We start from the raw sequence: 13,546 nt of genomic DNA on the forward strand, positions 1-13,546 counted from the left end.
TCTTTCCACTTGAACTGGCCAGATTGCACAGAGATTTCACATATTGTTGGGATGGGAAGGTCTGGCTGCCAGTATTCAGTGAGAAGGAGGAGGACACTGATCTTTGTATCTAGTATGTAAATATTTCATTTTCGAGTATGGTCCCTGCCATGGAGTGTATCCAGTGTCCTTCAGTTCAGAGGCCCCCTTTAACATACCCAAAAAAAATAAGCACACACTTACTAAAATCAGATCATATGTGCATTTTTAAAGAAAATTTACTTTATATTTTATTTGCATAACATTTTATTGTTTGCATAGTGAAAAGAACAGAGTCACAAGACTCATAGTCTGGCTCAACCACCAACTTGCTGTGTGAACGGGTGACTCTCTTAACCTGGCTAAACCCTTATTTCCTCATCTGAAAAATGGGGATGATAATACTATTATACAGAATTGCTAAAGACTGAAAGATTGTTATACTGTCCTCTCAAGTAACTGCTGAAAATAATCTATACTTCACTATTGCTAACCTCTTGTTCATCATCTCAATGCTAACTGTTCTCAGTAAGTGCATTAAGACAATAGGTACCAAATGTGACACTTTAATTTTGAATACTAACAATAGCAAAAGAGAAGCAAACTCATAATGGCCCTATCCCTTCTTATTTTTAGAATACTGGTTTTTATAATACTTATTTATACTATCCCATTAGGAATTCAATTTTATTTAAAGCTTTTTTTTTCTTAAACCTACTCAAAATGAATACCTACATATGTGGAAAAAAAAAACCAAGATTACACATGTAGCTGCTTTACAGTTCCCCTCTGGTATAGTATAAGTAAAATACATATCATGGGCAGTTAAATACATCCCCCCCCTACATCAGGGATGATAATATATATGAATATTAATTTATTATGCATGATCCCTAATGTAAAAAAAATCACAGGTATATTATACTGCTTGTCAAGAATACATACACATGGTAGTCACATCTAGACATACACACCCCTCTAACAATATTTCAACCATTATCAATATCTTCTGTATGACCCCCTATATTATAATCGAAAACTCAAAACTCCCTCTTAAGGCAATTCTGGATGATCCTGTATTATAAAATACTTGTGTTAAGCAAAACTGCGTGTATGTACTAACCCAAACACACTGCCTTTAACCCCTCAAAGTACTACTCTTAAAAGGTAAACAAAATTTTTATACATTAAAAAAAAATTTAAGCTGCTCTGAAACCCTCCTCTGCTAAAAGTTACATATATCACACCACTCCAGCGAGAGATTAATAAATAAGGATTAAATATTCTATTTTACAAAAACATACAGAATGGCCAATGTAAAAGTGAAAGGCTTACTTGACAATTTTTTTTATCAAATTATGCTCATTAAGAAGGAATAAAACATGATATAAAATAAGAAAACTATCACTAAATTTATCTCTCTGAAGATAATCACATGAGTTATCTAAAAATATCATGGCACCCTTGTTATAAACATTATTTTTTTAAAAGACTGTGTTTCCTGGAACTAGAGGACTATTTGTCTCATAGCTTTTATTAAGCAAACTTGATATAACCACCACACAGTGGCAAGAGATAGAACAGCTGTTTCCAGCTACAGAAAATATTGAATTCTACCTTAAGGTACAGATCATTTGAGATATAACCCATAAAAGTTAAAGTAAATCATAGTGTAGTTTGTACTGAACTTAAGACATTTTTTGCTTTCAATGGAGTATGGTCATTTTCTTGTCATTTGAGATCAGTTTTTGTTGTTTAGTAACTATTTTCATGTCCAGCCAAGATGTAAAGATTGCTGTGTGCAGTAGGATTTTCTGTTGGCCTACTTTCCAAAACGACAACCCTGCAATTAAACCAAAACAAAAGGCTTGTTTAAGAGTAAAAATAGAGATTGCATGCTTCACTCAAATACTAATATCAAACAAGGAAAGAATATCATTGTTCATATTCTCATAAAGATCACAAGTGTACTGTCAAATTCAGCTTTACACTTTATAGCTCAAAAACAAAACTGAGTAACAACTGATAAATTTTTGAGTATAAAATACCGAAAACATTTGAGGATAGTCTCATTATCTTACTCCAACTAAAACCAAATTTGCCTACTCATATATGCCAACAGAAAGTATAATAAAGCTTTAGAACACAATTGATTCTAGAACAACATGAAGGTTAGGGGCGCTGACCTCCTGCACAGTTGAAAATCCTGTGTAACTTTTAACTCCCTGCAAACTTAACTCTGAATGGCCTACTGCTGACTGGAAGCCTTACAGGTAACACGAACAGTTGATTCAGTCGATTACCACATATTCTGTATGCTCTATGCATTTACATACTGTATTCTTACGGTAAAGTAAGCTAGAGAAAATAGTTATTTTAAAAATTCCTAGAGCAAAAACATTTACAGTACTGTACTGTATTTATTGAAAAAATCTGCATATAAGTGGACCCATGCAGTTCAAAACTGTGTTGCTCAAGGGTCAACTATCAAGAAGCGGGTGAAAGAAGAACTTAGAGAAGAAAACAGGATCTAAGAGACACCCATCCGAACAGTGATTCTATGAGCAGCCGACACTGGAAGACCAGAGGTTTGTCATCCTCGTCTCACAACTGATGCCTACTACTGTAGCCAGTTTTGCTGCAGTAACAATTTTTGTGGGAAAATAGGAAGGGAGGGTTATTTTATTAGTTGTAGAGGTAGATAATACAGACTTTGGAGAACAAAAACTAGTAAATTTTTTCCCTAAGATGGCACAGTTTTAGAATTTGTCTTTCATTTTGATCACAGAGACGATGTAATTCCTTTTAATTGAGACTGACTTCAGAAATGGAGTCAAATGTTTTCTGATACAAAATGATACAAAAATGTCAGGAGGTGCATATACTTTTGGGTTTATGTTGTGATAGTTAATAGAAGATAACAAACTAGGAACAAATAATAAAAATGAAGGGACCTGAAATATATCATGGTACTAGGGACATAAACAACTCTATTAACACACTTTGTCTTGGCGGACTATAACTATCTCTAGAATCCGGATCCTCACACTGGTGAAAAGACTGCTTCACCAAATATTTAAATTTTTCTTCTCTGTCTCAATAAAGATACAAGGAAATTTCTCTCAGTTGCTGAGCCCTCTAAGAATCCTATTTGAAACAGTTACAGGGTGATAATATAATGAAGAACACAACTACTGAACTCCTTTGGTAATGAAATTAAACAACCAAACTATTACCTGTCTGATCCCAATAAGCGGAAAACTCTTGTTTCATCTGAAATCTCCTGGGTAACCTATGAAAAGAAAATATCTATAGTCATACCTTTGTCCCCATATTATTTAAATCATAATTTAAAAACCACTTAGAGCAATTATTAAACGTGAGGGTAATTTTTTTTTTAAAGATTTTATTTATTTATTTGACAGACAGAGATCACATGTAGGCAGAGAGGCAGGTAGAGAGAGAGGGGGAAGCAGGCTCCACACTGAGCAGAGTCTGATGCAGGGCTCGATCCCAATACCCTGGGATCATGATCTGAGCTGAAGGCAGAGGCTTTAACCCACTGAGCCACCCAGGCGCCCCATGGTAATTTTTTTTTTGTTTTTAAGATTTTTTTATTTATTTATTTGACAGAGAGAGAGAACAAGTAGGCAGAGAGGCAGGTAGAGAGAGAGAGGAAGGGAAGCAGGCTCCCCGCTGAGCAGAGAGCCCGACGCGGGGCTCGATCCCAGGACTCTGGGATCATGACCCCAGCCGAAGGCAGAGGCTTAACCCACTGAGCCACCCAGGCGTGCCCCGCCCCATGGTAATTTTTGATAGGCTCAGTTCCTCAAATGAAATAAATTTCAGTAGGTTTTGTTTTTTGACTGCCTTATTGGTAAGAAATAAATCAACATTTATAGAACATCTGGTATTGGTCAGGTACTTCCCTTAGAACTCTGTGATATATATAATAATTCCCATATTATTTAAAACAAACAAACAAACAAAAATCTAAGGCTCAGAGAAGTTGAGTAACTTGCTTAAGATCAAATAACTGGTAGACCCAGGATTTGAATTCCAGTTTGCTGAACTGCGGAGCCTCGACTCTAACTTCCTTTCCCTCAGTGCAGAAGCTTGAGGTGGCACCCAGATCCCCCCTGACTTCCACAGAGCTGTGCTGGGCACTCCCAAGTCCTCGTGTCTGACTGTAGTGTTACCTATGGTGTTCCTCTGCTCTATTTTCTCCAAAGCTGTAGAAGGTACAAACTCAGGTGCACATACTATTCCGAAGTGTGGGGAGTTTATACTCCTGGGAATAACACTTAATCAAAAGAGACAGCAGTTGGTATATAAATGCACCAGCTTCCCACCTTCAAATGAGTCTGTTCTGAAATGTGCTTCATACCCTGCCTCAGTGGTCCCTTTAGGGTTAAGCCCTGGCGCCCACAGTGGGAACCAGTTTATTAATATACTATTTGTTGTTTTTTGTTTTTTGCCCCTCTCTTATCTTTATTTTTTTTAAGATTTATTTATTTATTTATTTGACAGACAGAGATCACAAGCAGGCAAAGAGGCAGGCAGAGAGAGAGAGAGAGGCGGAAGCAGGCTCCCCGCTGAGCACAGAGCCCGACACGGAGCTCAATCCCAGGACCCCGGGATCATGACCCGAGCCGAAGGCAGAGGCTTTAACCCACTGAGCCACCCAGGTGCCCCATCCCCTATCTATCTTAGAATCCTCATTCCATCACTTGATTTTTGGGATCTACTCCCAATAAACTACCCACACTTGATTCCTTGTCTTAGGCTAGGGTCAGCGTTTGGAGGAGTCCAAGCTACAACAGTGTGGATCTGAACAGGTATAAAAATACTCTGTTATCAATGAATTTGCAGTCTAGCTGGAAGGACAGAACTAATAACCTTGAAGCAGGAAGTTAATAGTTCTATACTACATGGAACTGATTCTCAGAGTATTAAGTTCAGAAATGTTCCAATCATTGTCCTTGAATGGTTGAGCATTACTTGATGAATATCATAGGCCCAAATGAAGGATGAGAAAACAAAAGAAAGAGGTAAGCAAGATGAGTTTTTTTCTTAAAATTTTTACTAACATATAATGTATTATTAGCCCCAGGGGTACAGGTATGTGAATTGCCAGGTTTACACACTTCACAGAACTCACCAAAGCACAAACCTTCCCCAATGTCCATAATCCAACCACCCTCTCCACACCCCCTCCCCCCAGCAACCCTCAGTTTGTGAGATTAAGAGTCTCTTATGATTTGTCTCCCTCCTGATCCCATCTTGTTTCATTTTTTTTCCTTCCCTACCCCCCTTCCCTACCCCTACTTAAGCAAGATGAGTTAAAAATAGGACATAGAATTTGTATGTGATACAGTGAGAAACAGATATTTTCTACAGATTTCTAACCACAGGAGTGACACACTGAGAAAAGCATCTAAGGACAATTAATTTTATGGCAGTAAGTAGGACTGCAGGTTTCATTAAATGCAGGGACCTGGTGACATTTAGTGACATGATAACTAGATAAAACTGACATACCAAAGACAGCTGATTTATGCTGTTTTCTCATGGAAGCATTCTAACTCCAAATGCATGTAAGAGGTACAAATAATCCGTCACATATAAAATATGAGCATGCATAAAAATAAAGGTAATTCAAATTGAAGACTTTCAGTTTTAAAATAAATCCCAAATGTGTGAGACAATGGTGTAAAAGAATTACAGAGGTACTCATATGAGTAGGAAATGTCTACATTAGTATCATCTTAACTATTAGGATTCCTCTCTCAAGGCGGGATGCCAAGTCCCTCTCCTGCATGAAATGTAGCCTGATTATCTCAACTAGAAGTGATTTTTGAAGACACTCCCTTCAAATCCAGATTCTGCCATTTATCTAGTCACTTAACTCTGAGCAAGATAACTTAACCACTCTGTGCCTACAAAAAATGGGAAAATGAGGGCTCAGTTGGTTAAGTGTCTGCTTTCAACTCAGGTGATGATCCCAGGGTCCTGGAATCGAGCCCCGCATCTGGCTCCCCCAGCTTCTCCCTCTCCCTCTGATGCTTGTGCTTTCTTGCTTGCTTACTCTCTCTCTCAAATGAATTAAAAATATCTTTTAAAAAAATGGGAATATGAATAGTACCTAACCCCATTGGATTATCGGCTTTAAATAAGCTAATACTTATAAAGTGCCTAGAACACAGATGTTCTAAAGGTTTGTTATTATTTATAATTATACTTCATTATGCCTTATAGTGCTATAATAGTGTCTTACATGTTGTTGTACTCAATAATTTACTAAATAAGTTAATAGATTTTTCCTTAGTCCTGTGATCTAATATATTGTAACTTAGAATTTTAAATATAATATTTTAAAAGAAGCTATACATTTATTGATTATGGAAAGACTTACCAACTTTAGAGAAGTTTAGTAACCTTAGCAATCACATTTACAAATTACAAAGTAGAGAACTATAACTGTACAAACTCATGTTTGACAATCCCTTGTGGCCACTGAGAATCATACAATGAATACAAAAGAAAATTATCTGAAGGGGAAATACTGGCAATTTTGCTCTACCAGTTCATAGCACTAAAGGCACTAAACAGAGTAATGTGGGTTCAGAAAGAAAATGCATAAAATGAATGTTTCGACATTTAAAATCTTTTGTGGAAATCACGGGAGGTAAAGTGAGAAGCCTTACCTCATCTGATTTGAAGCTTTTACCCTGCATTCCATGTTTCCAGAAAGCCAACACACTATCTTGAAGGCATACTAAAAAAGATTAGAGAGAATGAAACTAAAAGCATGGAGTAATTCATTATACATTTCCTTCACCGTTTTAAGTAAATACTAACGTAAAGCTCTCCAAGTGCTTGGTGCAAAATTCCACTGTCTAGACCATCAGTTCCCAACATTTTTGTGGCTAAGCCATGCCTAAGCCCAAATAATTTATTGAGGCAGGGTCATGCAAGTTTTCAAAGATATATATAACAGGCATTCATTTAAACATGGGCTAACTTCTACTGAGCTGGATATCAACATTGATTTCTCTTTCATATGCTACCTTTTGTCTTAGATGAATAAAAAAATAAAACATATAATTGGGTTTCTGGATCAAAAACATGGTTATTTAAGTACTGTCATACAATTACAAGTAGCTATTAAGGAAGCATCTTTTATTTATACTTACATTTCCCTACTGCAAATTTTATTTTAAAACATAAACCTGTCTTACAATCCAAAGTGTAACCACACACTAAGTATTTATGATCTGCAAGCCAATTCTTATTCAGAGGGGCTCCCAGTTGTAGTTCTCACAGCTGTGGCCTTCAGTCCTCCAACCCCCACCCACCTCAGGCCTCTGGAGCCCCCTGGGCCTTTGCCCTAGACTTGGAGGCCCCACTGTCCACAGGATGGTTCACTGCCAAACTTGCTCACCTTCCCAATGGCTTTGGGGCTTTGGATTCAGGAGTGACCATGACCCCAAAGTGTGTCCACTGTATAACATGCCACAGCCCCTCTGACTCCCTACCCATCTCCCCTGTTCTCCTGGTGTGGCCTGAAGGTCTTGGAGGGAAACCTGTTCTTATGCCTTGTCCATCTCTATCTTCTGCTTGGTTTCAAGCAGGCTAGGCTAGAGGCACCCTTATGGGGTAACTCAGAAGTTTAGAACTAGAGGAGGCAGACCACACAATTTTCGGGGAGGAGACCGGCCCTTCTTGCAGGGGGCTTCAGTCATTGAAGTACAGACAGTGAGGGAGAGAGCCCATTTGATTTTGGAGAGTTAGCCACATACCCTACACAGTAAAGGTAAAGAGAGAAAGTGACTAAAGCATTTTGTTTCGTACTAGAATACGGACTCTGTAAAAAGTTAATGTAAGAATGTTCTGGGAATGTAAGTTAGCTCAATAAAAATAAAAGTATATTATAGTAACAAATCACATGCTTTACTAACTGTGACAAATAAAAACTTAGCTACTAGTTTTATTTTTAAAAGGTGATTTAAAGGGACTTTTTTTTTTTACCCAGGAGGATCCTTGTAATTATTTCCAAGTTCACTAACAAGAGAGATGGTAGCTTAAGAGGAACAAACTTCTGTGTAACAATTAAAATTCCTTGAAAAATGTGACACATATGAAAAAGTTTAGGTACCACCATGTTTCAGTTAAAATGAAAAGGAACTAAAGATCTATATGTCAGAATCCCTACTGAAAATATTAAATCTTGGAAACTGGTATGCAATATCCAGCACATAAAGGAGTGAAAGAAGAAACTAGTTTCAAAATCCATTTTGTCTGGCCATCTACAGAACATTTAAGTTTCCTGCTTCAGTAAATTAAATTTTCCAGTTGCAAGCAAATTACTTTTATTTAAAATGTTTTACACAGAGGGATGAATGTACTTTGCAAAAGGGCAAAATTCCAGTTGAGAAATCATTAAAATATTTAATACATAAAACAGAAACTTTTTAAATGTTGAGAAACACATTTTTTAAGAATATGCATTTAGTTATGAAATACATGTATTTTTTATGGCCCAAATGAAAATTGCCAACTTTGTTTTTAACTATTTTTGACTTATAGTAGAGTCATATCATATATTGTTCAAAATACTTCCAGTTATGGTATTTTTTCATAAGTTCTATCATCCCTGGGAAAATATTTACTGACATATAACCAATGAGGATGCAAACAACAATAAAATATAATAATTTTTATCATAAAACCAATGAGTATCCAGAGTAAAATACTCATTGACAAGGAAGCAAATTAAAATGGCATTAGTTTCCAAGTCCTATGGGAAACTAGTTATTTATACATAAGTGGACCTAAAAGCAATTACCATCAACACACCAACCAGAACTTTACATGGCAAAGAATTAAAGCATATCTAATACCGTTAATCACATCACACAAATACCTTTACGATTTTGAAAAAAACTGGAAGAACATAATTCACTTCATGCAGCAAAGGGAACAATGAACAGAAATTTAAAAAATGATTTCAAGTTTTAAATACTCAGGAAACAATAACAGAAGATTTATTAAGGTCTAGACCTGCACTGTCCAATATGATACAGCAATTGGTCATATGTGGCTATTAACATTAAAATTACATTGAAATTTATTTTCTTATTTTTAAAAGATTATTTATTTGAGAGAGAGAATGAGAGAGCGAGAGAGAGAGAGAGAGCACAAAAGGGAGGTGGGTCAGAGGAGAAGCAGACTCCCCGCAGAGCTGGAAGCCTGATGCGGGACTCGATCCTGAGATTCCAGGATCACGACCTGAGCCGAAGGCAGTTGCTTAACCAACTGAGCCACCCAGGCACCCCAAATTACATCAGAATTAAAAAAATTAAAATGATCAGTAGCCACGTTTCAAGTACTTAACAGGTGTGATTAATGACTACTATATTTAAAAGCACACAAAACATTTCCACATCACTGAAACTTCTATGAGACAGTGCTGGTCTGGACAACCCTAAGTATGGAATGAACAAAAAATCAAGTATTCTAAACACATTATTAAAAAAACAGAGGCCTAGGCAAAATAGGTGAAGGGAATGAAGAGGTACAAACTTCCAGTTATAAGACAAGTCAATGGGATGTAAAGTACAGTATAGGGAATAAAGTCAACATCGCTGTGGTTACTCTGTATGGTGACAGATACTAACTAGACTTATTGTGGGGATCATTTCATAATGTATAAAATATCAAATGACTATGATGTATATCTCAAACAGGATATTGTATGTCAATATACTGAAATTTCTAAAAAAGCAGACTTACCTACAGATTCAATGCGAAAATCAAAACTTAGCTCGGAGGCCAGTTTCTTACTTGATTTTAGTTTTCCTTGTAGATTTACAATTTTTACAAATTCTTAAAAAAAGAAAAAGCAAGTCAAAACCAGAAATGCAAATCTTCTAAAAATAAATGGAACTTGTTATGTGGATTTTATATGGATATAGAACAAATATTTTTAATAAAATTCAACTATTTATTGTCATGATTCAAGTATGCCCACTGAAAAACTGTCATTAATATGTGTAAAACTGTTTTATAAGACATAAAAGTGCCTTCTTTAGTAAATACTTTTTTTTTCTTTTTTTCTTTCTTTTTAGGATATACTGAACACTTATATTCTCATTTTTTAAAAAGCATGATGTTTCAAATGGCGACCTTAGTGCTCAAGTACTTAGCAAATGGGGTTGATTTTTTTCCCTTACCAATTATATAACATATGATAAGTAATATTTGTAGTAATCCATAACTGTAGTATATGAATAATATTGTATAGAGGTACACAGGAGCAACAAACAGTACTTCTCAAGGGTCATAATTTCTTATAAGTAAACTCTGGGATGGTGAGTATACACAAATCTATTTTTCACCTATTTGTTTTTAATTTAACCATCTTTAACTCTGACTTAGAACACACCCTTTCCCTGCATTACTTTCTTATCTACCATGATTTGTGATTATAGGCCTATCTCTATTGCTGCTTACTAAAACTGATTTATATTGTATAGCTGACAACTCAATTTTAAAGCATTCTGTTCCCTTAAAAAAAACCCCAAAGCTCCAAGAAGTCACCTTTCCATTTACCTTCAATAATTGGGAAATGGAGGGCTCAGCCAATCAAAGGTTTTTGACATTTTTTGATAAAATACACAAATTAGCAAAATGAAAACTAAGCACAATTTATTTTCCTTAGATTTATCAGAAAGTTTTTAGGGATTTCAGCACTAAATGTTCAACATTATTAATATTAAATTTTGATGATTTACTTAATCACTACTGAACTTCCTACTTGTTTGGATAAAAAAGAATTTATCAAATTCACTTAAAAGTAACAGAGTAACACTTCAATCTTACCAGTACTTAAAGAATCAAAAGTACTTAAAGAATGGATGATGGGTGAATGAAACAATTTAGGCTTCGGTTTACTTCTCTATAATATTAGATGATCTTTATGATTCTATAAGGCAAATTCACTAGGGAAGTCTTTAGAGAATAGAAATTAGGACAAAAATACAGGCAAATTCAGTAATAGAACAATTTTTAAAATTTTTAAAATTACCCTGAACACCTATGGACAGGTCCAGTAATTTAAAAATATTGAAATATTGCCAAATTTCAAGTATAATTTTAAGTCTGGGTGAATTTTACCTTGCATGATTTACTGTATAAAAATAAGTGGGTTTTAAGAGGCAGACTTCTTTGAAAATTGAAATAATTCCTGTTGTTGAAGTTTTTTCTGCTTCTCAACTGCTTATAGTACAATATACTTCTATCACTAACATCTCTCCCTGCATCAAAAGAATCATGAGCAGCAGGTGAAGGTGTCAAATCTGTACATTAGACTCTCACTTCTACAGGACTCTCAAAGTTCATGTCGTATGACAAAGTGACTATACTAGTATAACCTTCTATTTTTTACATTAATTACAGTGAGGTAGGAAAAAACCCTCAGTTTTATACAGAATTTTATAAAGAATAGTTTTATACAAAATTTTACCCAAGGGTTATGGCAAGCTGTCCTAATATGTTTCCAAGTAGGTCCAACAAAATAAAGAAAAAGTTAACAGAGAATAGTGTTAACAAACAGATCAATTAATTACTATATCCGTAGCCAATTTAGGTTTTTCATCAATTAAAAAAAGTCACCTTTAAGTTAGAAAAGTGAAAATCTTGAATTATAGTATAGTAGAGTTAATTCCATTAAAAGATCTGTTATATCAAGTAGTATATTCAGAATAAACTTTAAAATAGTACTTACTATCTAAACACACTAAAACGGTATCTCTCTCCAACTGTGTTACATGAATGGAATCTAACTGTTGGCTGCCTTGGAAGGGGAAAAAAAACAGGGTTACCGTTATATGACATGCTTTAAAAAACAGAACTTAGAAAAGAAACACAAATTCTGAATTTTTTCTGTCATTTAAAACTAGTCTTTAAAATTTAACACAGAAATTATATTTTTAAATTATGTTACCTTTCAAAAAATGTATGTAGGTCAACTTAGAACAGACCTAAGTCCTAAGCATAGCTAAATGAGCTGAGAAAAACTCAACTTTGCATTTAATTAATACCTCAGCTAGTTATAGAAAGGTGAGTTATAAACTTAAAATGAAACCACAGGTAAATATGGTGAAGAAAGTAAATAAGTGCTATACAATGACTAGATTTTGCTGTGTATTTTACAGTAGCCAAGGTCAGTTAGGTGAATCATAGCATCTGAGATAAAAAATAAGCCAGTAATTCAGAAAAAGCAAAAAGAGTAATGAAATTATGATCAGAGAGAAACTTTCTTGGTATTGGTGTATGTGTGTGTATGTGTAAGTGGGACCTCTATTAAAAGGCCAGAGAGTAATATAATGGACAATACTGTCAATAACATTTTTCCAGGAAGCAACTCTCATAACTTTGCTGATATTCATGGGGCTCCTCTAACAGGTGTGATGACATTTTGGTAAAACAACTCATTTTAGGCATTTCAGTTTGCCTGAATGGTCTAGCAAGCACTCAGCAGGGGGAGAGAAGCAGAGGAAGAGGCAGAAGGAGACTCCCCTTAGAGGAGGGAGCCGGAGGCAGGACTCGATCCCAGGACCCTGGTATCAAGCAAGACATGAGCAGAGGGCAGATACCCAACTGACTGAGCACCCAGGCGCCCATATAGCAGTTGTTTTTAATTATATCTCTTTGGGAAGCCCTCTCCCTTAGAAACTGCACATTTGAACATAAACACAAGTTTTATATATTACTTTGGGGGTTTGTGGACCTTTCAAAAAGTCCAAAGTGAAGCATTTAGATCTACAGAACTGATCAACCATTGGTCCCTCAGGCAACACTCCAAAATATAGTTTTTCTCAGTAAATCTACATACACGCATTTATTCAACAAATATTTACTGAGTGCTGATAATTTGCTAAGCATCACCCTTGGAGATAAAGATACTGCAGTAATAAATCAAACTAAGATTGAAAGAGTCTTGGAATAGGAGTTCATTTTAACTGTTAAAACTGTTGCCAACTCAAGGCCTGACCTCAACAATGAACACAGATGGGAGGTGGATTAACAATCATCTGCAAAAATGGAGAAGCCTAATAAGGACAACCTCTGCTTGAGGGTGATATCAATGATTACCCTTAAACAGAGTCCTGGTTCTCCTCAGAAAGTAATTTTGGGTCTGCCTTAATTTTAGCCTAGACAATGTTCGAAGTGGGTAGAATAGTACCCTCTGGCATTAACCCCCCTACCCCCAACCAGGGGCACTTGGGTGGCTCAGTGGGTTGAGCCTCTGTCTTCGGCTCAGGTCAAGATCTCAGGGTCCTGGGATCGAGCCCCTCAGTGGGGAACCTGTTTCCTCCCCTCTCTCTCTGCCTGCCTCTCTGCCTACTTGTCATCTCTCTCTCTGTCAAATAAATAAATAAATAAATAAATAAATCTTAAAAACAAAAACAGAAACAAAAAAAACCCCAAAGCTTTCCACTCACAAATTCAAAAAAAGACTTAC

At 35.8% G+C, this 13,546-nt stretch overlaps 1 protein-coding gene across 2 annotated transcripts in view; it reads right to left on the reverse strand.

The window, feature by feature from the left end:
• Positions 1–256: 256 nt before the first annotated feature.
• LOC111139307 (mitogen-activated protein kinase kinase kinase kinase 5) overlaps positions 257–13,546 on the reverse strand; it is a 106,932-nt gene continuing 93,642 nt past the window's right edge. For both annotated transcript variants that reach the window (XM_022491576.1, XM_022491566.1), the window contains exons 28-32: positions 11,807–11,875; positions 9,814–9,906; positions 6,726–6,796; positions 3,255–3,310; positions 257–1,861 (exon numbers count right to left, since the gene is read on the reverse strand). In XM_022491576.1, coding sequence (XP_022347284.1) covers positions 1,774–1,861; positions 3,255–3,310; positions 6,726–6,796; positions 9,814–9,906; positions 11,807–11,875 — 377 coding nt within the window. In that variant the 3' untranslated portion in view covers positions 257–1,773. The remainder of the gene's footprint in view (positions 1,862–3,254; positions 3,311–6,725; positions 6,797–9,813; positions 9,907–11,806; positions 11,876–13,546) is intronic.

The sequence above is a fragment of the Enhydra lutris genome, unplaced genomic scaffold (assembly GCF_002288905.1).
Source record: "Enhydra lutris kenyoni isolate GAN:26980312 unplaced genomic scaffold, ASM228890v2 scaffoldscaffold4, whole genome shotgun sequence".
Taxonomy (NCBI): domain Eukaryota; kingdom Metazoa; phylum Chordata; class Mammalia; order Carnivora; family Mustelidae; genus Enhydra; species Enhydra lutris.